Source organism: Hirundo rustica, chromosome 15 (genome assembly GCF_015227805.2).
Source record: "Hirundo rustica isolate bHirRus1 chromosome 15, bHirRus1.pri.v3, whole genome shotgun sequence".
NCBI classification, from domain to species: Eukaryota; Metazoa; Chordata; class Aves; order Passeriformes; family Hirundinidae; genus Hirundo; species Hirundo rustica.
The window spans coordinates 9,144,369-9,171,960 of NC_053464.1; the positions used below are offsets into that span (position 1 = coordinate 9,144,369).

At 38.2% G+C, this 27,592-nt stretch overlaps 1 protein-coding gene across 7 annotated transcripts; it reads left to right on the top strand.

The window, feature by feature from the left end:
* The first annotated feature begins 364 nt into the window (after positions 1 to 364).
* Positions 365 to 26,858, top strand: VWA3A (von Willebrand factor A domain containing 3A). 7 transcript variants are annotated; one of them, XM_040079115.2, is made up of 34 exons: positions 365 to 591; positions 1,136 to 1,218; positions 1,447 to 1,564; positions 2,178 to 2,279; positions 2,373 to 2,455; positions 3,346 to 3,400; positions 4,140 to 4,238; positions 4,987 to 5,093; positions 5,361 to 5,486; positions 6,846 to 6,954; positions 7,346 to 7,411; positions 7,872 to 7,997; positions 8,894 to 9,032; positions 9,124 to 9,227; positions 9,466 to 9,546; positions 10,576 to 10,670; positions 11,595 to 11,714; positions 12,535 to 12,609; positions 13,272 to 13,416; positions 14,270 to 14,468; positions 14,889 to 14,959; positions 15,470 to 15,610; positions 17,004 to 17,103; positions 18,134 to 18,244; positions 18,638 to 18,735; positions 18,884 to 19,036; positions 19,558 to 19,666; positions 20,399 to 20,543; positions 21,008 to 21,152; positions 22,201 to 22,352; positions 22,601 to 22,724; positions 23,284 to 23,381; positions 23,627 to 23,690; positions 24,942 to 26,858. In XM_040079115.2, the coding sequence occupies exons 2-34, from the start codon at positions 1,154 to 1,156 to the stop codon at positions 24,945 to 24,947; spliced, it is 3,531 nt and encodes a 1,176-aa protein (XP_039935049.1). In that variant the 5' UTR covers positions 365 to 591; positions 1,136 to 1,153; the 3' UTR covers positions 24,948 to 26,858. The 7 variants fall into 7 exon arrangements, with proteins under 7 accessions (XP_039935049.1, XP_039935050.1, XP_058278568.1 ...); XM_040079116.1 differs by having other exon boundaries at positions 365 to 649; positions 24,942 to 25,790; XM_040079121.1 differs by having other exon boundaries at positions 569 to 591; positions 1,469 to 1,564; positions 24,942 to 25,790.
* Positions 26,859 to 27,592: the final 734 nt, after the last annotated feature.

Consider the following 27,592-nt stretch of genomic DNA (forward strand, 5'->3'; position numbering starts at 1 on the left):
TCCCCCCTCAGGTGGGTGTGTCCCCCCTTCAGGTGTGTCCCCCCCCTCAGGTGGGTGTGTCCCCCCTCAGGTGTGTCCCACCTCAGGCGTGTCCGTCCCCCCTCAGGTGGGTGTGTCCCCCCCTCAGGTGAGTGTGTCCCCCCTCAGGTGTGTCCCCTCAGGTGTGTCCCCCCTCAGGTGTGTCCCCCCCTCAGGTGGGTGTGTCCCCCCCCTCAGGTGGGTGTGTGGGTGTGTCCCCCCTCAGGTGTGTCCCCTCAGGTGTGTCCCCTCACGCCCGGCGGGGCCCTTCGCGTCCCACCCACCGGCGCCCTCAGGCGGGAAGCGGCGCGCCGGGGCCGGCCCCGTCTCCACCGGCAACGCCACAACAGCGGGCGAGGAGCGGGCTGGGCCCCTCCGCTCCCGGCCCCGCACGAGGGAAGGCAGGGTCGGGGCAGTGCCGGGAGGTGCTGAGGGGGTTTGGGGAGTCGCTATCACTGGCGCGGTGCCTAGGGAGGGAGAGCGGGGCACCGGAGAGCCTTTCCCCCGTCAGTTGAGTCTCAGCGGGCGGCGCGGGGTCGGAGGAGCTGAGGGCTCTCTCCCCGCTGGAGTGAGGTGAGTCTCAGGCACGGAGCAGCGCAAGGTCGGGACTCCGGGGTTCTTCCCCCGTGAGGTGAGGAGGGTCTCGGGGACGGGAAGGGCTGCGCTGACACCCGGGTGGCCCTGGGAGAGGCGGTGGAGACCAGCCAAGGGAAAACCCGGTTTTAATGATTTTTACTAGACTCGTACCGCGCCTAAACCCGAGGGCAGCTCGCCCACCTGCTGCCAGCCCGGCTGGCACAGCTCCCGCCGCCGCTCTGGGGTTTGCTGTGGTTAATCTCTTCTTCTGGTTGAGCTCTGTAGCCGGTCTCCCAGCAGCTGTGCACACATATAATTAACTGTATAAAATCCCTTAACAAGCAGTTCCTGCAGAATAGTTCCTAAGTGTGTTTTCTGAAAATGGATAATTGTAACTTCTCTTTATTTTTTAGTTTGCTGTTGTCCCACATAGTATAAATTATCATTTAAATGGCTGACAATACCTTTCTAATAGTGTTTATTCCTGAGGATTTTAACTTTTTTGCTCTAATGCTGTCTTTTTACTTTTATTTTTAACAAGGCTCAGTCTGTTCATATAATGGATACATACACCAGGAAGACAGCGTGGTTGTGGGATAATGATCAATATTTGGAAAAAATTGGGTGAGGAAATTTACAAAATCTAGTTGAGACTTCATATGTAGATAGAAAATAAATTATAATTCATATAAAGTATATACTATATCCCTTCAAAACATCATATATTAATTTAATGTTTAAACAACTGCCAAAGTATAGAACAGTTCCTGCAGAAAAAAATTGAAATTTCTTCATGACAATACAGGGGGTTTACGGGTAATGAATTGCTCTCATAAACTTATTGTCTTGTAGGCTGACAAAATTCCATCTACAGGGTGACCATCCATCATGGCAAGACTTTGCTGTGCCTCATCTGAGACCAGATAATGGATTGCTGGGAACACATAGCAGCAAGTCACAAGATGTGCTGGTAAGCGAGTTTTCCTACAAAATGGAGCAACTAGTACAGTAATGCATACCCACTATAAAGTCACAGTGGGGAATAAATAAACTGATAGACAACTAATACGCTTCCTTACACACATTTGCATACTTGCACAGTTTGATAGATGTAATCACTTGTGTCATGAAACTGTATGTAGTTTCTCTGCAGAGGTGAATCTGAGAACAAATTGGGCAAACCAATAAGTGAGATCAGCTGCATTTTTCCTCCAAAAGGCAGAAGCTAATATAAGTTCAAACTCTGAGTTGTTTGGGAGATGCTTATTTTTATTACTTTCTGGTAAATCACAGGGGTATTTATTTTAATTCCTTTATTGAACTCTCCTATTTCTTGTTTTCATTCCTGTCTGCTCTAAACTAAGCTCTCTTTCCCCTTCCTTTAGCTCACAGTCTGAGGGTATTTTGAAAGCTTCTTTTCCTTTGTATCCCACATTCAAAAGAGTATTCCAGTACATGAAATTATGTTCTTGCACATGCAGTGCCTAGCAGCAATTCTCCTTAGGATGTACATTTTTGTCACATTTAAACAGCGCATTTAATTTCTCATACGGCATGTAATTTTTTTCTCACTTGATCTGTAGAGAGGAAAAATGAAGAAAACACAGCCTCAAAAGGTGCAAACAACAGAAGAATGGATAAGAAACTACAGTTTGGAATCCTTGCAATTAACATTAGAGTATCTGGTAAATGAAGGCAATATTATTTTCTAAGTACAACACTGCCTTTTCTCTAGTCAGTCTTAACTTGTGTGCATCTCTGATGTTAACCATGCATAGTGCTCCAGGAATTCAGGAAATGGTGGTGAGGAGATGGAGTTTACAGAGGAGACTGTTACTGATTTTGAATCCAGACTTTCTGAGTAAGTATCCATCTTCTTTACTGTTTTGATGTGTAACTGAATCTGTTTCTCCATTACTGCAGGCGCTGCCTTAAATCTTGTTATCTTTGGGCACCTCAGAGTATCTCAGCATTAAATCCTTTCTGCTGAGATTTAGAGTAAGGGATAATTGTATGTCCCTACAACTGAGGCTTGGGGTTTTTTTAAGGAAGTTACTTATCAACCAGGTGTTGGTGTGGAGCAGTTTGCTCATTTTAGAAAGGCAGGAGTGCATGGTCAGGTTTCCGTAGGTAACACTGTGTAGTTGGGGGTTATACTTTGTGTAACTTGGATTAGCTTCAAGTCATGGATGCTGTCATGACATGGAAGTTGAAAGTATTCTAAGTGAATTTTAAATGTATAAAATCAGGGAAACTTAAATAATTTAATTTATAGGTTCAATAAGCTGTAGTATATTCTTCACAATTGGTAAGAGTGCTGCCATTTCAGCATACCTCACTGTGTCAGGCTTTTGTGTTTTGAAAAAGCAAAAATGGATTTTCCCCTTTAAAATGTTGGCTTAAACTTTCTGTTTGCAATCTTGTAGATGCTATGTGCATGGAATTAAAAATTCTTTGGTTAAAGTAAAACAGCTTTAGAGGGCAGGAAGCATTTTGTTTTACCTCAGGTTATAACTACTTTGACAATTAAGCGTTGGAAGTTGTTCTGCTTTCGGGAAAGAAGTATTTAAGTAGTTAGCCCTGCAACCACCAGTCATGTAAAGGCGTATTTAACATCTTTTAAAATACCTGTTTCTCACAGATTTTGCATCTGTGAGAAAAGGGATGTGATGAAGACAGGTGGTTAATTGTGACGCTGAAACCCAGCATGAGAGAATGCTGTAGCTAAATGTGTGCTCTGCCTTTTGTCAGAGTGATTGAACTCTATCGGCACCGCATTGAGTGGCTGTTGCAGGACAGCAGAAAGGTAACTTGAACTTTGCAGTTTATTTTTAGAATGAAACTCTATATGGCATTAAAGACTAAATTAACTTTTGAATTTTAGTGAAAAGTGGCTTCCAGAAAGCCTTTGTGTTTTCATTATTTACTACCAGTTCCACATCATATGCAGTGATGTTGTGTGGATTGTTTTTCCTGACCTTTCACTGGTATGCAGTTTTCTGCTTTCTAGATTTAGTCTTTTCCTTTCTCTTTGCTGTCTTAGTCATCAGGTCCTCTCAGCACAATTTAAATGGGAGCAGTCAATGCTGAGCTTAGCCTCTGCCTGGAGTGGAGCTGTCTTGTGGTTCTTTGTGCCTGCTCTTGCACAGCTGCTTCATCACACTGTGCCTGGCAGTGCTGATGCTCAGGATGTAATTCCCTCTTGAAGGGAACAGAGAAAGAAGCAGCATTTCAAAATCTAGTTTCCACAAAGTTGCCTGATTTAGCCTGAAGGGGACAGTTATTTTTAATTTATCCTCTCAAGTAATGAATAAGCTGTCTTGGGAAGAAGGTAATATAATTCATTGGTAAGAATTAACTGGGAGCCAGTAGGACTCTCCTTTTTTCTTCTTTTCACCCTTGACTTTGTCACTGTGTCAACTTTATGCTAAAAGTTTAAAATTAAAATGAATACCTAAGACTTGATTTACAAATGGTGTGGTACAGAATAATCAGTAAAATTATTAAACTGTGGATAAGCTAACATTTGCAGTGACTTTTCTAAGGTGTTCGGTGTTATAAAAGGAACTAAAGTTGGGCTTTTGGTTGATGTGTCTCATTTGAGTTATGGACCTAGACTCCTGGATTTTCAGAAGAACCTTTTGGTAAGTAATAATAAAGCAAATGTTGCCAATTTTAACATACTAATCAAGTTTTGTGGAACTTGAAGCCAGGAACCAAATAGAAAAAAATCTGCTTTAAAATCTTAATATACAATAAAATACGAACTTTCTGTTGTTGAAAAGTATGCTCTGAATGTTTTTGGAAGTGTAGCATTTGTAAATGTCCAGATCAAAACAAATCCAGTATATACTTCAAAACATTATTAAGGGACGTGTTACTGTTAAAGTTTCTCAATTCTATCAGCATTCTTTATGGAATAAACTTGCCTGACAAAAGCAGCTGTAGTTTCATTTGTGTTTTTCAAATAAAACTCCTTCAAGAAAACTCAGTTTCCCCATAATCTGCTTTGCTTAGCCTGAATATCTGAACAATTGTTTAGCCCTAGCCATGATTACCTGCTAACCATTTTTTAGAAATTGCTTGGTGGGTGAGTATGTGCATTCTAGATCACTGCTGTTTCATGTTGTCATCACCTGAGGAGAAAAATTGGTACCAGCACAACAAATAGCCCTGCCTTCTGTCCCATTAACAAATTAGTTGGAAGGCCATAAGTTTGCAGGCTTTGTCTCTATCCTTACCAAATATTTGAATCTCAGTGAAGTCTTTTTTAGTGGTAATGAAAATATTGCTGAAACTAATTTTAGGGAATTACTGTTTTTAGTCTTCTACATAATAACCCTACCAGAAGCTGCATGGATAATAATGCATTCATAATTTTTTATTTATTAGTGCTTAATAGATGAGCAGCTTTGTTATAAGAAGCAATTGTACTGCCTCTCATTCAGTACAGAAATTTCACTGCTGTGGGAGTGTCCAAAAACTATCAACATTCATGTGTAAGTAAGCTAATTTCTCTGAAAAATCAAGTTGTTTCAAACAAGGTCTCCATTTAATTTGATCCATCTCTTGTAGGTAATAGTATTTTTCATCTTGTGCCTGGAGTGATTTTAAGAGGGGAGAAGAGCAATGAATTTGACATGCAGTCAGTGGTTTCAAGATGGTTTTCATGTATAAAATATCTTAGCTTCTCCTATGGTTTGTAGTAATCTTTGTCATCTATCTGATTTAGCACCTAAATATTCTTTTTTTTTTCCTTCTCCTAGGCTACATGAAGCAAGACAGTGGATACAAGAACTGGAGCCTGGTCGAGGCTGCAATTTGCTGAAAGCCTTAAGGCATGTCCTTCCAATGAAAGAACTGAATTCTTTGGTTCTTATTGTTGGAAGCTGGTAAGTTAATTGTCTGTCTTAACAACCAGATTTAACTTGGATAGAGGATTGATATAAGAAACTGACCTTGATACAAAAAAAAAAAAAAAATAGAAATATAAGGTCTGAGCTTTAGTTTACTTTTAGTTTATACCTTTTAGTATACTTTTATTTTATACCCTTGAATTCCTTTATTTTTTTTCTTTTTTGCTATTTATAAATCTTCTCTTTTCTGGTATGAAGCTATGTTTTTCCTTTGCAGTTCATTTATCACAGTAATCTATTGAAAGCCTGCTAGCTCTAATTTTATATCAATTAAGTGTCATTAAAGATGTCACTGAAAGAGTCCACACATCTGGGAAAAAGATAAGAGGATAAGATAGATTTTGTTATAAAATAGCATTAAGCATTTAAAGATTCTTCTCTCTGTGATCTTAGTAGTGCTGATGGAGAACTTAAGATGTCTAATTAAATAAATAAAATAGATTATATAAGTTATGGATTATATAGATTATGGATAGTTATGGATAGTTATGGATAAAATAGATTATATAAGTTAAATTCTGCATTTCTACTGTCATAATTTGAAAATTGCAGTATTGGAGTTGGGATTACAAGGAAAAGACTACAATAAGGATTCTAGGAGTGTTACCTTACTCCTAGTTTACTTGTATTTTATTTTAAATGTGCAACAAGGGATGGTGTAAGGTTGGCAAGATTGATACTTAGGGTAACTGAACTTAAATTTCAGGTAACTTACTGAACACAGTGTGTCGATTACAGGGTTCCATGTTTTGCTTAGATCTGCTCTGAGTAGAAAACAGAAGTTCATACTGTGTGAAAAATTCCTTCATTTCTGTCCCTGGCAGAAGTGCAGCTCTAAGGAAAGGTTTTTACTAGCCATCAGAGCTCAGGAAATGAAAGCTGTGTGGGACACTGAGTTCTGAACATAAAGCAAAGTTTTGGGGTTTTTTTGTGCCTTTGGAACAGAGGACATCCTTATATGCCAGAGTTGAAAAGTTTTCCACCACAGCGGCCAAAGCCACAGCTCCTGATTTCTAGCTTTCAGGGCTAGCAGGGAACACTTCAGAACATTTCATTCACAAGCTTTTATGAATGGGAATAGAATCCTAGTGGGTTTGTTATCATTCAGATTTTCAGCACAGAACTGCACTCCGGTAGTGACATCTCAGTAATGGTTGAAAGAGGGAGAGAAGGACCTTCCAAAAGCATGATATGCTAAATACCGAAATAATTCCCATGTTTTATTATTTCTTTCCCAGGTTTTCTCCCATGTCTTCTTCAGTATGGCCTTTTTTTTTTTTCTCCATTTGGTTGCTGCCTTGGTTAATATCTTTTTTCTTTACTTTTTTTAATCAGCCCTGATCAGCCTTTTGAAATATTATGTGATTACGCTCAGCAGTGTACACTGGAGAGAAAAGTGCAGATTCACACAGTTACATATGATTGCAGCAACCCTGCCTGTCTTGTAAGTAATTGTGTTAATACTTAACTTCCTGAAGTGCTCTGTCATTTTTTTTCCTATTCAGCTGTAATGCCTTCTCTCATAAACTTGTGAAGCTAACCTAGTCATTAGAGTTCTTGAATTAGTGTTGTATTCTCTTTAGAGCAGATTTGCACACATGAAAAAATTCTTTGGAGCATCATCTTACAACTTGCTTTACTGAGTAAGTTCTTCAGCCATACTAAAATAAGACTGGTAAGCAAATGACAGAAACATAATTATTTTGGCTTTCTCACTATATGTATGTCAAATATTCTTTCTCTATCTCTACTGAGAACTGAATACCAACAACCCACGTTATCAAAAGGGACTGTCAAATCAAAGTAACTGTTTCTCTTCCTATTTTTATATGTAGGCAGTTCTAAAGAACCTTGCAGAAGCTGTAAGGGGCCGTTACCATTGCTACTCTTCCAAGGGAGAGGTAGGTGACAGGGAGAGTGGCAAAGCATTTTTCTCTTTTTGATGATTCTTCACTTTGAGAAGGTAATATAATTATCACCTGAGTAAAAGTTGATAGTAAGAATTGGTGCTGAAAGTCTCTGTCATAGAAATGCTGAGGATGTGCTCAATAAAGATGTGGTTAATTCTTTCTGCAACTGAAAATATTTCCTTAAAGTGCAATAAATTTTGCAGGTGTTGTTTACTGACTTATGGCTGATAAAAGCAGTGGCTTACTGTAGAGTGATTCAAAGTAATAAAGTAGTATCTTATTTATAAATGCTTACTAATTTATATGCAGAGCATTAGATACATTTACACTCAATTCTGCTGTGCCAGGCAGTCTTGTATTGATGTTTGCACAGTAAAGTAAGAAAGCTGCTTTCAGTTGGTGTTTGCACAGTAGTTAATTTAATTTTGCCCATTTGTTTTTATAATTGCAGAATTTTGATAGCAGTGATTTTCATCTGCTGCTTCAGGAATCCCAGAAGGCTCAGGACCTACTCAAGAGCATCAGGCAGACTTTTCAAAGAAGAGCTGGTGGCTTGCTTGGTAGTAAAAAAGCAGATGTATGTATCATTTTATTTTCAGATGTACTTTGAATAATTAAGGTTAGAAATTTTAAGTCTCCACCATATGAAAAAAAATTATACACTTGATCAGGTATTTTGGTATGTGAACTTCGAATATTCTCTACTGAACATCCATTGTAAGAGCAAATTAAGAACAAAATCAGTAAAGGAATAATTTTGCTAAGTATTCTCCAAAGTGCATGAAAAGAACCTTGTCCTGTGATCCTGATGGGAATCTGAGCAGCACTGGCCTAACTCTGTGCATGATCATATAAATGAAGTTCCTACAGCCCTCTAAAGGGTTAAAAGATACTTCTGTGTGATTTAGTTGGACATTTAAATCCATTGCAAACTTATAAGGGCTTGTCTTGGTAATACTGTTATACAAGCCTGGGAGGATTTCTTTTGTTAGCAGAATAGTCTATTCTCTGTCACAACCACTGTAGGTACTTGGGTGGTGTGGGCAAGTCTGATCTGAAAGGGGGGCTGAAAGCTCACACTGGGTGTCCTTGTTTATGTGGTCATCTCACCTGAGACATTCCAGACAGGAGGCAAAATAATCATTTGTGAATAAAATTTCTAATCTCCCCCTCATCTCTCCTATGCTGTACATGTTTTTGTCCTCTCTCTCTTCAACCTCATAGTTACTAAGGACTGTGTAGACTACCTGTGGAGCAGAAGTCACTCTGAAATTACTTAGAAGATTCTATATCCCCAGTAAAAGCCCATTTTTAGGAGGACCAGTGATAGCTATTTTCAAAGCATTTTGCTTGTTGGTTTCCCAGCACTTTAGTTTTAATTATGTTCACTACAATTCCATGCTGGATATTTTGATTTGAGGGTAAAAATAAATTATGTTAAAACTTGCAAGAGCTTTTCTTAATCCACTTTAGGTTCCCACAGAATTTGCAAATACAGCACCTTCCAGCTTCTTTCCAAAGCCTCCAAAGCGCAAAGGACCATTAGTTATTCAAACACCAGGCATCCTGGCCAAAACTTCAGCAGACTGGTTAAAGACATATGGATTGAAAGGTAGCACAGAAAGAAAAGCTTAACAGGTATGAAACATGAATTAAAAGCAGAGTATGTGTTTTATTTAATGTATTTTTTTTTCTTTCTATAGCTAAAAAGTTAGACCTTTATCAAGTTCTGGCTCCCAATGCTTTCTCTCCTGTGGAAGATTTTGTACCTATTCTTAAAAAAACAGTATCATCAACTCTACATGAGGCAAGTGATGAGGAACTTTTTTCTCTGGGTTTGTGGGGCTTTTTTTCTTTCTATTGCAACGTTTTTCTAATTTAAATCAGTACTTTATAAGTTAGTTGAAATTCTGCAGGCTGGAATTTGAGTTGCAGATTCAACTCAAATACTTAATGTCATTCTTAAAAATGCCTCAGGAAGAAATTCCATGTTAGTCTATCTTATGTGGGGTTCTGTAAACAGTTAACTCTATTTATCCTTCTAGAAAATGATGATGCAGTTTGAGTGGTGTGATGGAACTGTAAAAAATATTCATGTTGACCTGCCATTATTGTACAACTATCAGGTGAGTTGTCTATCATGATGTGGGCTTGTCAGGGCTAGACTTCCATCTAATTATTCCTCATTAATTGTCTTGTTAGATAAGCACTGCAGGGATTCATGTGCAGACAGCTGTCCATGTAAGTCTGCGGCCACTGGAATTCTTACAGGCAGTAGTGATCCTGGAGGATTTCCTCCTAGATCAGAATGCAGATCATCAGAGAGTGGAAAAAGCTTAATAAAAGAGAAGCTGTCTGGGGATGTTTGCTAAACCGGGGTTTGCTATATAGTGGCCTGTCAATCCTTTTTCTTTGCCACTTCACTGGCAGTCCTGACAAAGCGTTATGGGAATGTTTCCAGGCAGGGCAAATAACTCATTAAAGAGGGAGTGGTGGTAAGTCTGTGGAACTCTACAGCCAGACCAGAAGGTGAGTGTGAAATGACTGAAATGAAGAGCAGTTTCTGTGCTCCTTCCTCACTGGTAGATGCTTGTGTTTTGTGCTTCAAAAGCATGCTAAATTATAGTTCTGAGTTCGGCCCTCTTCTAGTTTGATATGCCCTCATGTAAAACCTACATACATTTGGAAAGGTCATGGTGCATAGACTTTGGACAAATTACCTTAATGTCAAATTGATACTGTTGAAGAATTACATGTGTTTGAGAATATTGTGTTTATGTTAAATGTGTTTTGTTACGGACACTGCCTAAAAATGCTATTGAAGAAAGAGTAAGCTTGTAAAAACTGCATTTATGAAGCTCTTTTTTTTTCCTTTTCCTGATATGCCTGAACACTATTTTGGAACATGGTGGTAAGAGGAAAAGTGAAGTGGAGATACAGACCTTTAGGTTCTTTGTTCCTTTTTTTGCCACTGTTTTTTTTTCATGGATTGTGTTCTCATATCTGTATGAAGAATGAAATGTCGCTATCTAAATGAATGAAAATATTTTTTTATTTTTTCATTACTATGCTGTTATATTATTTCTGTATTAAGCATTTGGCAATAAAAGACATGAACTTTTTTTTATAACATAATTTTTTTTATTTATTCATAGATACTCCTTGCTAAAATGGTAAGAATCTATGAGAAACGAATTGACTGGCTATCTGTTACTAGCAGAAGAATATGGGGAAGTGTTTGTGAAAGAAGGTATTGTATTTGATTTGGGGTTTTTATTTTTATGAGGTTTGAAGTCTTAACGTGTTTGAGGGCACTGTGACAAGGGCGGTGTTTATTTACATCTTACTCAACCTTAATTGCACATTTGCTCTTTTTCCTGTTTACAAACCCTGAATATGGAGTTTCAGACAGAAGGAGGGTAGCTGAGGCCCCTGTTACTAGAGATTCTCTTGCTCATTGATTAAGGACTGAATTAGCCCATCTGGCCACTGTGTTGTGCTGGGAACTCACATCCCACTGGCTGTCCATCACATCTGTGGGTCTTTTCAAAACTGCTGCTCCCAAATTATGCCCTGTCCATTAGCTGTGACCATCCTGCATTGTTTCTGCAAGCAAGAATTAAAACTGACCATGCTGAGCAGCTCATTAACACTTTTCTCTAAGCAGGTAACGTGCTCAATAACATCAGTCAGCCCATACCTGAGCAACCTCTCTGGCACTGATGAGCTGAGAGAAAGTTTAACCATTTGTCTTTGGAGTAATATTCCATATGTTCCTGGAGTGTTGGCTGGGAAAGTGAAGGATCCAGCGACTCTTGCTGTTTGCCTTGCTGGCAAACATCCCCATATTTCAGGAGGGTTTTAGATACTCAAATACAGAGAAGGAGCAGGATCTGTTTGGGGTTCAGGAGCTGTTATAGCACTACAAGTAGCCAGTACCCTGATTATTCCATAGTTTAGAAAAGGTAGAAGTTTCCATTTAGTGTTCCTATTTTTATTTTTTTAAAATGTCACCTAATGTTTTGCAGAATTTTTTAGAAATTGAGATTCAGTGTTTATACATTTTGCTACATAGGTAGAAGATACCTTCCCTGGCAACTCAGAGTGCACTAAAGATAAGAATACATGAATAAGAGGGGTGTTTTTTTAATGAATAGCATATTTTTTTATATAGGGTGGTTGTGCTTGTTGATATATCAGCGACAAACTCTACCTGCATCTCTCATATCCAACATTCTTTGCGATTTTTACTTGAGGAACAAATGTCAAGTAAGGATTGCTTCAATATTATAGCGTAAGTAACTATTTAAGAGTCTTCTAAAATAACTGTAATGCACTGCAATGAAAGAAGTATGCTGAGAGATTGTTAGTTACCAATAGGCCTATTCTATTATTTAATGTTTTTTAGTGAAGTATTTGCAAGACTAGCGCTGATGTGTCCTTACTGGGTGAGGGCATGGATCAGATGTATGGAGACCAGATTAATAATTAAAAATCACTGTTCTGGGTGAGGGTCACTGGAACTGATTTCATCACACCTGTAACAAGTAACACCCTGCTATATTGTTGATAATAGTATTAATTCACCGATCAGAAACTTACCAGAAGAGGATTTTGGTGTCTCAGGTACCATAACTGAGAGCACCCTTTAAGCTTTACAGTAACTCCAATACTGTTGAATATATTATAGTGTTAAAATTCTGTACTCAGCACTGGCAGGCAGAAATGTGGCGCAGCTGCTGGGCAGGTGTCTGGCAGGTAAAAGTAAAAGCCAGCAGCTCCTGGAGTTCCTAAGATGATGTGAGAACAGAGCCCTTATCTCACAAGAGAGATACAGGCAGCAGCTGAGGGTTGGAGTTCCTTTTTCACAATCCTTCCACTGAGTTTTTCCCAACTCAGGTAGGATCCTTTTAAGGAAAGAAAATCAAACCAACCTTGAGTGATGGATAAATGTGGATAATGAAATGGTTTGAAATAGAAAATAGTTGGCATCAGGCAGTTTTATGTCTGTAATACCCCAAATTGGATTTTTCTTCTTGAGTGAATTTATTTTATATTTTTGCTTGTTCTAAACCATAGTCTGAAAATTAGTTGCTGTTATCTTTCTGTGAAAGATTTGGGAGTGACGTTGTGCCTTGGCAGCAGGAACTGTGTCCTTCCCAGCCAGAAAACTTAGAAAAGGCTTGGAGGTAGGATCAAATAATTATCCCATGTATGTGAATTTCACCGAGAAAAATTGTATAAGTTTATCATGTTACAAAAATAGGCTGCCATGTTCCACGCTGGTTGTTCATAGTGGTTTCTTGGGAAAACAGAGTTGTAAAAGTTAGTAAGCTTGGTGACTTTGTATTTCATGTGTGTATATAATATATGTGTGCACAGATACAGAAGTGTCTGTGTAAGGAATGAAGAGATTACATGAAGAATTGAAAACTGCTTCAAATACAGCTGGGATGTGAGAGCTAAACCATGGGGGTTTTCCCACATGCTTTGGAAAAAAGTCCCAGGTTTCTGTTTGTGGAGTCAGTCACATCTTCTGTGTTCTCATTATACCTCTGGTTTAATTTCTCTTTCTGTAAGTTCTACTATATTAATATTTTTCCACATAAAATTAGGAGATAATTCTTTTCTCTTTATGTTTTGTATCTTACTTTAAAAACTAGTTTGCCATGCTGGCCATACAGAAACCAGAACAAATAATTGGTTATATAATCTGGTTTTGCTCTGTCATTTTCAAAAATTTTAGACTCCAGTGCAGTGTTGTTTAAGATACTTTGTTCTCTTTATTGCTTTGAGCAGAAACAAGAGCTTTTGTTTCTTCATTCTTTGAACTGTAAACATCTTGGTTTAGGTGGGTGTTGAGCTTGGAGTGCAAGGGCAGTAGAAATTTCATGAGTGCACTCAGGAGAGCTGTGGAAGTTGACTTCAAAGACAAAGATAAACACAAATCACAGGGACTCTACCTGCTGACTACTGGAATACCTGATCAGGAAACAGTGAGTGTCATCATAGACAGCTTTTCTCTAAGTTCCTATAAAAACTAATACCAACTTTATTTTTCTCCTTTTTTCCCTTATGGCCAGTCCTCACAAAATTCCATTTCTGCAATTGTTACTCATGTGTTGGAGGTAGAAATTATTAATTATGTGTGAATTATAGAAAATTCAAGACATACTTGTAGGATTCCTTTCCCACTTCAGCTCTGGAGCTCATTTCACTTCAGATTTCTGAGTTTGAACAAGCTGATGCTTTATACTTTATAATTTCTGTACAACTCATGGGAACAAAGACACAAATAATTTCCCAGTGGAACTCCATAGCACACTATGTAGAGACAGCTCCTGTTTTTATCCCAGTGATCCCTTGCTTGGATCCATGTTTGTAGTGAATGTGCTCTGTGGCTATTAAGCTTTATGCACAGCCTCAAGTTTCTGCATGTGGGCAGTGAGGTGTCTCCTGCTTTTGTTACCCAACCTCTGGAAATTCCAGGCAGACCAAAGAAATCATTAAAGCCCATGTGGTTGATAAGAAAATGAGAGACAAATGGAGTTTCATCCCTGCTTTGCCTCAGTGCACAGCTAAGCTGATGTCCACAATCTCTGCTTGGTTCCCCAATCCACCCCAGCTCACCTCTTGCCTGCGGCAGAGCTGTTGCCGCTGTGGCCAGCAATAGTGACAATTGTTGTGTATCTGCACGGACTGAGGAGGCATTGGACTACTCAGGATAGGTTCCTGTGCTGAACTGCTCCAACTGGGAGGATTTGTTCATCAGTCACGAAGCAGTGGAGTAGATGGAAGCTTGTCTGAGGTAGAGGCTCACCCCTGAGGTTTGTTTTTCCTGTCTTACAGCACACAATCAGTGCTTATGTGGCTGAGGCTTGTGGAGGTTTTGATTTACAGCTGCACGTCTGTCTGTTCAGTGTAACAGAGGGCACTGACTCCAGTGGGATTATCCCAGCACGCTGCGCCACCCCAAGGGAAACCGCCGGCGCTTTTAAAGAAATTGTACAGGCAGGCAACGGGAGGTTTCACTGGTTTGGAGAAGCAGGTATGAGCAAAGGAAGGTCAGCACATGCTTCTTTTTCATTAGTAAACTAATATTCATTAATGCTTTTTTACTCCCAAATCAAGTAGTTTACTTTTTTAAAGATATGCTGATCCTGTGCTAGCACTGAGATACAAACACAGGTCATGGTTTTATTGAGACTTTCAATCACATTGCAGAATGTTATAATACAGCCTTAATGAAGGAATTTGTTATTTGAATTCATTATTTTCTGTTAGGCTTTTTGAAGATGTTTTAAAATACAGTTACTGAAATGGTAGGTCCAGATGATCAGACGTGCAGGAAACAGATTCTCTGCATTGATATTTAGCATGTTGTACAAACTGTTGTACATTTTTTTAAAAATACTTATTTTGTACACTTTAAAAAACCCATGCTAATTAGCATCTATTTTATTATCAGGTATTTTTGAAAGCGATGATATTACCAGTATTATATCTGAAATGGAAAAAGCAAAGAACTACTCCCAAAAGGTATAAATTACACAGAACTTCTAAATTACATGTTTCTTCCTAAAAAAATTCAACAGTGTTTGTTCAGCTGACAATTCAGGAGATTGGACAAAACCCTTTTATGATGAGCGGGAATGTTCTAGAGTGTGAGAATCGTGACCATAGAGTAAAGATGGACTATGAAACAGTTGCACACTAGCACTGCAGTGACTGGTGTTGGAGTAGTCATGATTCCATACCAAATGCAAGTTTACGGTTCAAGTGATTCTCCTTTTGTTGCCAATCCTGTGATGAATTCTTTTCAAGTAAATTAATTCTTCATTATAATCAAGTTATATGCAAATAAATAATACAGTGTGTTTGAGCAAGCATAGCACAAGTGGGTTTCTGTTCAGTTAGAGGTGTTAAGCATTATCAGATAGGAATTTTATTTATTATTATAGTAGTAAATACAAAATACCCATCTTTGAAATGTCATTTCCTTAAGTTCCATCTATATGAATTACTAAACAACGTGGATTTCCATTTCAGTGTGCATTTCTAGTGGAGTCCTTAAAGCAACGCTCAGTAAATCGGTCTGTGAAACCTCTCACACCAGAAGGAGACTCAAATGTGCTTATGAGGAACGAGAAGAAAAAATCACAGAAGGTGCCATCTCCTAAACTCAGAGCTGTGAGTCTGCCTAGAATGGCTTGAAATGGTCCCATTTTTAATATGCTCCGTGTTAATTAAAGATCCTGCCTAGCTATTGGATGCTCCTCTTGGTGAGAGAAGTGCTCAGCTGAAAATTTGAAGAAATAGCAGCAGCACTGTGATAGTACTTTGAATTTATGTTTGCATTCAAAGTGCTACATGTACCAAAAAGTGCATCATACTAAATAATTAATTGTAATGGAACCACACTGTAGCGTCAAAAGGTGTCTAAATAATCCTTCCCCTGACCTTAAAAAACAATGTTTAATGGAAACAAAGGCAAAGCAGAAATGTGCTATACCAAATTACATGTATTTTGCAAATCCTTCTAGAAGGTACTGAATATTGTGATGTTCTGCTCCTCTACAGATGAGACAGCTGCAGGTCAGTAGCATGTCTTTGGCCTCAAAGAGAGCCAGCAGAAAACAAGAACAGGATTCAGGATTTGTTTCCTGCTTGCTGTGCTTATTTCCATGAAGCTGCACTATTGAATCCCTTGGGATTTTGCTAGTGTTTGTTCATTTTAACTGCCCTAAGTCTGTTTTGAGTGGGTGTGACATCTGTGATATTCATAAAGGGCCAGTGCTTACTGGAACTTCCAGGTCTCGTCTTTGAAATGGCAATGGCATTGTAGGTGTGGGAATGGAGGAAATGGCAATGTAGGTGTGGGAATGTTGCAAAGGCTTCGTAGGTCTTCCAGGCTCTTTTATCAAAAGTGACATGTTCTCAACACCTCTTCACAAATGCAGGAGAAACTAATTACTCAGAGATGACAATAGAGCATAGTTTTGTGGGGATTAAACTTGTAGAAAACGGGTACAGGGTTGTCTGTAGATGTTTGGTGATATTCATAGTAGAGCTGTGTGTTAAATTAGATGTCAGTTGCTTGAAGGTCACAGCAAATCTTATCCTGCAGCAGGGTTAAACAAGTGCTTGTGTTGTTTAGCAGACTGCTCAACCCCTAGAGGGATAAGCCAAACCCAAAGGAGAAACTATTGGTGTCAGCACTAGATTTTCAATAGTCAATAAAATGCTGAGGAAGATACTAAATACTGTGTTCTATAAAGCAGGGCCATTACCATACTAGACTGCTCCTTCAGGTGGCAAAATGGTCCAAACTCCTTCCTCTGTAGATGTTAGTCTTCAGGTTTAAGGTAGCAGATGATATTGGCAAGATAATTAAAACAGAGCAATTAGAGGTACTTAACCCAGCAAGAAACTGTGAATTAATGTGTTGTCATGGCAGCCTGTGGATTTGTCAAAACCAGAGTAAAGCAGGAATTAAAGAGTAAAGAAGCATAGTTCCAGGTTAGAATAATACAGTTACATTCCAGCTGAAACACTTTTTACATTCATTCTTTTGTTACTTGAGGTGCTTAAGGACGTTAAAGACAACCATGGTGCAGAGAGAAATACTCCTGTAAGAGTACTGGCATGGCGTCCTCCTAGTGCCAAAGCAGGAATTCCACCAGGTCTGTATGGATTAGGGGCTTTTTGCCTTCAGTTTCCTTTGGGTTTTGCTTAAAAGACATTATTTAAATTAGAGATTTAAATGAAGATTTTACAAACACCTGGAATTGTGGTCGTTAATCAGATTTATAGGAACCATCAAGCTTGCTTTGAAATTCCGTTGGGATGAGTTTTAGCTGTAATTTCTCATTTTCTTCTACACGTGCAAGGGAGGAACTCTGCACAGCTGTGCAATGATTTCCAGGTCCTAGAATTGAATACCTGACCTTTATCAGGAAATGTCAGATGTGTGTGATGGAGAGGAGAACCCCCCTGTGTTCCACAGCTGAAGCCATAAGGCTCAGCAGTTCAGACATTTATTATGTTATTAGTTCAATGTATACATTGCCACTAAATCTCTTAGATTCCATTTTAATTAATATGCTGTTCCACTTGATTTTTTTATGCTCTAGTAATGAAGGAAAAGTACACCACCAGTGTCAGGTTGTCCTGAAGTGCTGACTCTTCCAACTGCTCCTCTGAAAAGCTCTTAAACTGATTCCAGTTACTGCTGGTCCCTTAAAGTCCAATTCATTTCTCCTCTTTTTAATTTTCCTGAATATTTTTTTTGTATCATTGCTAACATTTGCAATTTATTTTTCTTTACATTTAATTTGAGTCTTCAAATCTACTGATATTGATATGTAGCAATGTTTACAAATCTGGATTCATATCTGCATCTGAGGTGCTCTGTACAAAGGTAACTGGTTTCTCCAACAAATATTATGCTTGTTCAAACCCCTATTTTTTTTTCCAACTAACTCCTGTGACATTCTTCCTGATGGTAATTTCTATATTTGTTAGGGTTTCATTTCTGTGAAAGCCTCTAAAGTAGTGCTGTAATACGATTTTTCTTAATCAGTATCAAAGAAAATGAAGCATTTATAATTGTGGTAATAGGAATATATGAAGAGAAGAACAGGGTTGAGTTCTCCTGTAAGAGTTTTATCCAGCTGAGCCAAATTAATTTTTTAATCTATTATTTACTTGTAGCACAAACAGTAAAAGAATGGCCTCAGACTGAGAATAAAGGAAAGCACAAACCCAGGAAGCAGCCAGAGCTTTCTGTGTCTGTATTTTACACTGGAGAAGGAAGAAATGTGGGTATGTGTGAAGAAATGTGCTACCAGGATGGGATGGGTGAAGCCATTTTCTTATCAGCACTTCTGTTATAAAACTGGCAGCATGACAGGTCACTGATAACCAGTGTGCTTTGAACAGTGAGGGGGAGAGAGTTTCACTTATCAAATAGTGGTAAGGATTTTTAGTTTGGGTGCAGGTGGGTGGCACTTTTTGCCTGTTTTTGTTTTGTTTTGTTTTTTTAACTGGGTTTTTCTTTTGTAAAGTCTCTTGGGATCTTTTGGTAGAAGGTGCTCCAAGGGAAAGCGCCGTGAACATGGCTTGGTTGATTACAGAAGATTTGGTTCAGAATTTTTTGAAGGTGACAGTTTTTTAAAATAAATGAATTTTTAGGTACTTTGTTCATTTCTTAAATAGGTACAATATATCAGAAATATCCAAAGGCAATGTGCATAAGAAAATCTGTTTGCTCTGTTACATTGCCAGAGGAGGAGGAAATCTGTTCAAGCAAAGAGGTATTTTTCTGTTCACTAATAAATTGCCATTTTGGAACTATCCATCTGATTTAATGTAAACATTATTGTGATTCTGTACAATGTGTTATTACTTAAACTGTTCTAATATTTGCCAACAATCAATTGCTTTATTTGTTTGTCTTACAAGTGGCTGACCAAGTACAGTATTAAAAAGCTTAAACTGGAATTGCCCAGACTGATGTTTGGTCCAGGCTGTATCCACCAGAAGAAAACTGTGGAGTCTCTGCACAAGGAAGTATCAGCAAAATACTGTTCTATCTTCCCCAGTGCAGAAATCAATGTAAGTTTTTGCAGATGTCAGTACCTACATTATTGAAAGGCTTTGTATTTGTTTAGTGAATGTTGATTGATGTTTCTGGCTTTCTAGTGTGATGTTCTCTCCACTCTTCCCTGCGCTTTCTAAATCATCAAATCTAAACCACTAGCAAGCTAGAGAAAGTCTTTTATTACCACAAAAAAAACACTTAACATGTTTGGAGTCCAAACTGCATGTTCTTTAGAACCCGTAGCATCTCCTCTGCTCATACAGTACGGAAAATCATTTTTAAAATTTAAGTAAAACTTTCCAAAATCATGTGTGAGTTGAAACCGGGAAAATGTTGGATCTTGATTGTTCCAGTCTGTGTGATGACTGGAGAGAAGCATAGAAAGTTAAGTGCGAGCAACAGACACAGAATTTTTACCATATTTCATAGATGTAAAGACAAAGCTCCCTGATGTCCAATGCCAACATTGCATATATAGTAGCTGGGCTCAGATTTCCTCAAGTAAGATGCTCTTGTACAAACTGAATTTTTCCAGGGGGTTGTGAAACATCTGCAGTTTCACCCTAAAGAGCTGGAAGCCTACACAGAACAACTGGAGAAGGTGCTGCAGCGCTATATCCAGAGACTGCAGTGGCTTCTCTCAGGTATTGCTGTGCCTCTGGTTTTCAGTAGAGCACAACTTAAATATATACAAAAATATACAGATTGTATGTATTTTTATGTATAAATATATACAATATTCTTGTCTGCTATTTCTGGTAGAGTAGAGCTGAACAGAAATCTGAACCTCCAATGTGAATAAAGGTTCTCTGTCTTACATTTCATTCAAAGTTTAAAACTTATTTTTGTGAATAAAAGAGAATTCAGCATCTGCAGCTGATAAAAATCTCTCTTGCTGACAAATAATTAGGTTTGGGTCTTTGTGTGTTCGTGAATACAGAGCACAAGCTTTCTATCAACAGAATATGTACGGTAACATACACAAGCAAAATCAGCTTTTCTGAATGTTTTGCCAAAAATGTGCCCTGCTTAGAAGTTCAGCATCATTACTGGTGAAGACTATTTTGATCTGTCTGTTGCTCATAAAGATCTTTGCTGGGAAATAATTTAAGTTTTTGCTGGTTTGTACAGGAGTTACAAATTATGTAATGCAAGTTGCTACAATTAGCTAGTAATTAATGCTCGATAGTGCTGGTTTTGAAATGGCCAAAGACTTTTCTAATGTTAACCTTTTAACTACCTAATTGCCACATAGATTAGACTTAATTATGTAGAAATATGCCCTAGAATTACTCCTGAAGACTGAAGATTTACATTATGCTCAATAAAATAAGCTTATGTAATAGCTCTTAATTAGTTTTAATGTTCTGGCCCAGGAAGCCGAAGATTGTTTGGTAACATTCTAGAAGCAAATGTCTGTGTTTTGATTGATACATCTGGTTCCATGGGCCCATATTTGCCACCTGTCACAAAAGAACTTACCTCCCTTATCTGGGAACAGCTGAGAAAAAATGAAGTCAGGTATGGTGAATTATTGATAAAGACTGAAATCTGCACTCATTATGATGCAGTCAGATTGCTTCATAATTACAGTAATAGAGCACTGAAATACAATTAATGTAATTGTATATTAGAGGATAATGTGCATGTGACAAGATCTGCTTTTTCTGCTGCTTTTACGAGCTTCAAGTTCTCGTTTCTCTAAGATCTGAGCCTCTGCTGTAGGCTGATGCTGTTTACCCTTTTAGGCTCAGCATTCCCACAGATTTTCAAAGATGTTCATCCAAAGTAAGATAAGCTTTTTGACTCTTCCAAGGCTGAAGATCTTAATCCAGGCTTTTTGTTAGGGAGGTTGGTTGGGATTGATTTCTTTTCTATTTGGTTTTTAAAAAATGTTATTTATTTACTTATTTCAAAACTATCTTATCCAAAGTGGCTCGTTGTATTGGTTAGGGTTAAATATTGTGGGTCTTCTCTCTCCTCAGGTTTAACCTGCTGAGATTTGCAGAAAATACAGAGAGTTGGAAAGAGTCTCTTGTAGAGGCAACTGATGAAAGCTGCCATGATGCTGTGCAGTGGGCTTCCACATGCCATGCTCATGGGAGCTCCTGCATCCTTGCAGCTTTGCAGGTTGGTGTGCCACAGCCTGGAGAACACATCCTGTCTTGTGCTGGTAAAACACTTCACCTGACTGGTGACATTCTAGAGAAATTATTCTGTCAAAGTGTATAAATATCTTTATATGCAAATCACTCAACAGTTTAGAAATCAAGTAAGTCACTGTTTCTGGCCCCTGAGCTCATAGGTACTCAAATCATTTGCTCCTAGTAAATAAAAAAAAAAAAAAAAAAAAGGTCAGATATCAATAGTTTTGTTAATATTTGTGTTCAAAGAATACTGGAGAGGGAAAACGGCCAGTTGCTCAAACTGATGTTTATGTACAACTGTGGCTGTGATATGTTGCTCTGACACAGACAGGATTTTAAATAAGCAGTGTTTGTTGGAATCTCATGGGGTTTGAGTACAATTCTTGAACTTCAGTAAAAGGAGAAGAAACTTTTCTCCTATAAAAATTACCAGTGTAGAAATCAACTAATAACTTAAAACTGAACTTCCAATTTCATGAGATTTAAAATTCGAATCAAAAAAGAAATGTTGCCTTAAATGAATGATTCTTCTTCCAGACATCCTTGCACAATCTCTATAGAAATGTTGGTGACATTCATCATGAATGAAGTCCAGTAGAGCTGCAAGGCACATGTGTAGTACAAAGATATCCTCTGAGTCAATTACTGTAGCAAATTTTCATAATATTCATTCAACTCCAGCAAACCTGATTTTCAGACATTAAGCATCTTAAACTCCCATAAAATATGATGTAAAAATATTTTGTCAATAGTTCTCCAAAACCAGTTAATTTTGTTATTTCAATGGGTCAATTTTTGGCAGTGCCCTGCTTATAAATATGTTGTCTTATGCTATGAATTATCTACTTAAATTTTCAAATTTATATCCTTAATCTCCTTCCCCAATGAGTGAAAATGAAAAGACAAAACTAAGTTGATTAATGAAGTGGCAAATATAAAACTGTCTTAAATCACTGGAATGGTATTTTGTTCTGAAGTGTAACTTTTCATATAAATGTACAAATTATTTAAGCTCCTTTTTTGCTTTTCAGAAAGCTCTCAGTTTCCAAGGTGTAGAGGCACTGTATCTATTGACTGATGGAAAACCAGACACCAGTTGCAGTCTGATTTTGAAAGAAATTGAAGGATTGATAAAGGAACAAGATATTAAAATCCACACCATTTGTTTTAGCTGTGCAGACAGGTATATGATACTTTGTAAGAACAACAACAAAAAATCTCTTAAAATGACTATTTATTGTGAGAAGTCTGTGCTACCAAGATGGTAACGGGGAAGGTTGTTCTGACAGAGGTAATTCATACAGGAATTTCTAATAATGTCCTCTAATTTATTTGTTTTGATGTCATATTTTTGAGGATCTCTTAGAAATCCTTTTGCTGTTGCTTTTGGAAAATAATTTTCGTAAGTAGCTTTCCGCTTTGTGCTAACAGAGGAGCTGTTGAATTCCTGAAGAAGCTCGCTTCCCAGACAGGAGGGCGCTTCCACTGCGGTTCTGGAGGTGAAGATGGACAATTAGCAGCACACAGAATATTGACAGAGGGACTGCATGATGATGTATGCTAAATAAATCAGTTTGGTTTGTTCCATTTCATTCACTTAGTACTTCATTTAAAAAAGAAAAACAGTGAGAAAAAAGAATACAAAACTCCTAAGATATTTCATATTGAAACCAAAAAGAGAAATCTTAGTGTCTGTTTTTGCCTTCCTGCTAACTGCCTTGGTGAGGTGCCCAAGCCCTTGAAAGGAATACACAGTGCAATACAGGTTTTGATAGAGAAGTAAAATATATATTGTGTATCTGCATGTGGTTTTTAAGCTAACTTCAATTTTACTGTCTTCTTACCCTTGCCATCTTGTGTTTCATTTAATTGTAATATCCTTACGCAGTGCTTGGCTCATTAATTTTCCAGCATGAGACCCCAGGTATCTCCACAGCAGAACAATGTCACTGAACAGAACCAGGTTCAATCCAGCTTTGCTCTGCTCTCCTCCTGTGAGATTGAGACCTTCTCTGCAAAGAAGGGAAATTTAGAGCTTAGGATCAGTTAATGAAGGTGGTGAAACAGAAAATAATAAATAGGTGTAAGTTATAACATTTTAACTATGCTTTCAGAATCCAGTTTTCCCTTACTTTGAAGGAGATGATTTAAAGAAGCTTACTCAAGAAGTGGCAAAAGCTAGAAGTTTCTTAAAGCAGGCAAAATCTTGGAGGTGAGTATTAAAGTGTGTTGATCCTTATGTTTCTTCATTGTTGCCTTTCCTAACTGCCAATCTAGAACCAGAAAACAGCAATTCAACAGGAATAGCAGATAAAAGTACCTGCAAAGAGTTTTAAAATGCATTACACCACCTCAGTGAAAAGTCACCCAAGTACGGGGTTAAATAAAGACACTAAAGTGTTCTATGCCTCTGTGAAAAACTGCTGTAATTCTTTGGGGTTTGGTTTTTTTTTTCAGGTTACTGCTTGAAAAATGGAACACAAACCAGAAAGACAAATCTGGCTTTCAGAAAAGTGTTCAGGTAAACAGTCACCACATTTACATCATAGTTTATGTATAGTTCATATATTTCAGTAGAAGGGTAATATTTTATTAAATCTATTCATTTCTAGTAACTTTTACAAAGTTAGAAACATTTGTAGTGATTTAAGTTCTTAGCTGAGATAGCCCACAGTAAAACCCCATGTAACTGAAGAACAACTCAGAGAACTGTTTGGGGTAAAAAGAGCAAGGCAGATGTGTATTTGTAGGTATTAATGCTCTAGCCATCTCTTAAGCACATTAGATGGTTAGAACCAGATGTAATGGCTGTAATAATAATTCTTGCATGATTTTTCTGTTAAATGAACAAGGCTGACTGAAAAAAGACCCCACTAATAGCAAAGACATCCTCAGCAAATATGGGACTGTCATTACAGAGTGGTAGGAGAGGCGGCTGGGCAAACTGAACCTCTCACAGAGCCAACCTGCTGCTTTAAATTACTTTAAATTACTGCAAAGTAAAAACCACAGGAAAAGAGAAATTCCTGGGTGGGAGTACTTTCTCAGGGTTAAACAAGACAGAAGCGTTTGTCACAAAGCTGTTTGAGGAAAAACAATGGACACACAGACAAATGCAGAGCTGGCCTGCCAAGATATTCATCAAGGAATTGGGTAAGGCAGATATAGAGCAAGACTGGGTTTCTTAAAATCCTTGTTTTTATAGCTGTGATTTGTATTTTTGGTTCAAAAACATTGCCCAGACATTCAAATAGGAATAGGGGAAAAAAAAAAAATACAGCCTGACTTGCTGGTTAAGAATGCCTGGTCAATGGAGAGTGGAAGCTGGAGCCTGGTGTGCAAGAGTGTGTGTGAGTGTACCAGTGTGTCAGAGTGATCTGAGTCTGCAGAATTCAGCATTTAAGGGCTGATCACTCACGAGAGATGCTTGGAGAGGGAGCAGATAGCAAATCATCCTATAGGAGCTATAGAAGCAAGGAAGTTGTTACAGGCGTGCAGAGATGAAGGCTGGTGTTCCACAACTGTCTCTTACCTCATCGTTCCAAGGAAAACTCTGTTGCTGGTGAAATGTATAGGAAAGCATTCTTGTTAAAACCCTCCAGAAAGTGCACAGCACTGTAGCCTCATTAAACGTGTGAGGAAACTTGATTACTTTCAGTTTAAGTTGTATTGTTTTTCCATTGTCCATATTTTGTCAATGGTGACACTGTGCCCATGCATTTTATATATTTTGAGTTGTATTTTAAAAAGTGTTCATGTGCTTCCCTTGTAGGACTAAATTTTGGACAAAGAAAAAATGCAGAAGAGATTTTTAATTCTACCATTAACCTGCTTCTTTTCAAAGTGTGCTCACACCTTCCAGATTGAAGCAGAAAGAAAGAAGATTTTTTTTGCTGTTGTCACAACTGGTGGCAAGACAAGATGTTGCAGATAAGTGCTGCACTGACTGCACCTGCAGATTTTTGCAGGATTCAAAGTAAATCAAGCCCTGAACTCTTTAAGTTTAGTATAAGCAGAGGATAGTTTTCAATATAGCTAATACAAAATTTTAAAGTGTATGCATCAGTAGTTACAGGGTCACAACTTTTATTTCTCTTTTACTGCATCATATTAATAATTTCTTCAATTAGTTCCTGGTATGTCTAAATTGCCTTTTTTGTCTGTTGGCTTGAGAATTCTTTACTGGTGCTTATTATCCCTAACAGATGGCTGTGATGCTAGGAAGAGAATTCTTTATGCTATTTTTGCATAGAAAGTCCAAGAAATAACCTTAGTGCAGAAAACAAAGATTGTAATTCATGGTTTTTGCACGGAATAGTTTTGCTAATAATTATTTCGACTCTGTTTTACGTGTTGGCAGTAAAGATTTAGAGCTGGTGATTCAGATATGATCAGACATGCAGTAAGGTAATACCCTGTTGGTGATGTAGCCTGGTTGTGTTTGTATAACCAGACACTGCCTATCTTCTGAGCAATTCTGTTCTTACATATTTCCTGCCTAGAAAGATAAGAAATATGTTTGCTGGTATCAGTTGATTTGTTTTTTACTGATTTCTGTAATGATAGCTCACTACTATTTTGTAGAAGTTCACTGTTGTCTTTTAGAGGGTTAGAAATTGATTTCAGGTGTTTAATCTTTGTAATATAATAAAAATTGATTCACACTTCAAAATTAAGATACTTGGTCTGCATTTATTCAGGAGCCATTTGCATCTCCTGAGTGCCACTGGATGTGCTGTGATATGGGAGATTGTGTTGTTTCTGTGCTTTTATCTCTTTTGTCTCCATATAGAGTTGAAAATTACTTCTGTCATAAATATATCTATTTAGTGTTGTATGCTCTGAACCAGTGACTCCTACCTTCGTGTTATTGCCAGCCTTTACTAGAACACTGCAGTTAAACTGATGCTTTGTGCTATGTATTACTTTCTGTGATTTTATATGTGGATGTGTGTAATTGCTGAGATGATTTGATACAAAAATGTTAATTGTAAATTAATAGGATTGGTTACATTTTTGTTTGGGGTACAGGTGACGATCACTGATAAAATGTGGATTTATTCTAATTAAAACAGTAAATCCAGGTAGAAAGGATGAGCTTTCTGTATTGCCAAAAAGGGTTTCTTATTCGTTCTTTGGAGGATTTAAGAAATGTCACAGTACTGTAGCATAGATTCTTACATTCCTATAAAAGTACTTCAAAAGAACTTAAAAGGAAATACACTTCTGCAGGTGTGTTAAATGGTATCGGAAGCTCTTTGCAAAGTAAGATCATAATGAACATGTTGGATTTTGCAAATGTAGATAAGCATCAGAATATTTCTGTCTCTTGTGTTAGACTACAATTGTCAAAGCTCTCATTTAGAGCCTTCCCCCTACCCCATACAATATTTGTATTTACTCTATCAAAACAATTGCGTTTACACAGTGTCTCCATTGGCTGATTGTCAGTGGATCTGTAACCCCAAATTTGAGGCAGCCTAGATTAATACTCGTCACTGAGCTGTTTGTTTTGGTTTGGACTGGGTGTTTGTTTCTGTGGGCAGAGCACAGCACGTTTGTCTGGTTCTCCTGAGCGTGATCTCACATTCCAAGTAGGTGTTGGGAACTCAGGAGCCTTCTCTTTGCTGGTGGTGTGAGCTAAGGGCTTCTAAGCCTCCTGCTCAGGAAAATGCAATGAAAAGTAAGGAGCAAATGTTGATGTTATAATCTGTGTAAGCACAGAAGCTGTAAAACAGTCAGGTATTATTATAGCATTGAGCCATTACAGCCCATCCAAGTTCTTTTGTGAGTGTTCAGCTTGTGCAGCCCAAGCCTTGTGGAAGACGTCTTGCAGGCTGCTCAAGCCCTGCTACCTCCTCAGAGCAGCTCCCTCCTCTAAAATACAGATTCCATCTCCTTACTGCCTACCTGGAACCTCCCATCCTACCTGCTCCCATCTGGCTGAGAGCTGCTCAGCCAGGAAATGTTTTCAGGAGATGCCTCAGTGGGGTTGACCTGAGTAATGCTCCATCAGGGACTTTGGTGTCGATCTGTCAGCATTGTGTCATTTGCTTTCCTGGTTTGTGCTAGCTGGAATGCAACCCACAGTCTTCAAGACATAATAAAAGAGGAGTTTTTTTAATTGACCAAAGGCATATTTTTCTGCCAGCTTGTTTGTAAGTCATGTCATTGCTGTGACTCACTGAATATGCTGATTTGTGTGCAATGAATTAAAGACAAATGGCTGAACCAGTTGCTACCTCCAGGTGTGTGTGCAACCTCTTTCAGGAGAGTGCTGCTTTCACAGCAGGAGTTGGGAACTTCTGTGTGGAGCAGCTCATGTGCTGCCATCATTTCTAGTTTCCAGCTCCTGGGCCAGGTTTTAACTCATGCAGATGTTCATAACCCTTAGCAAGGACTGGCACTTCAGGAATTCCTTCA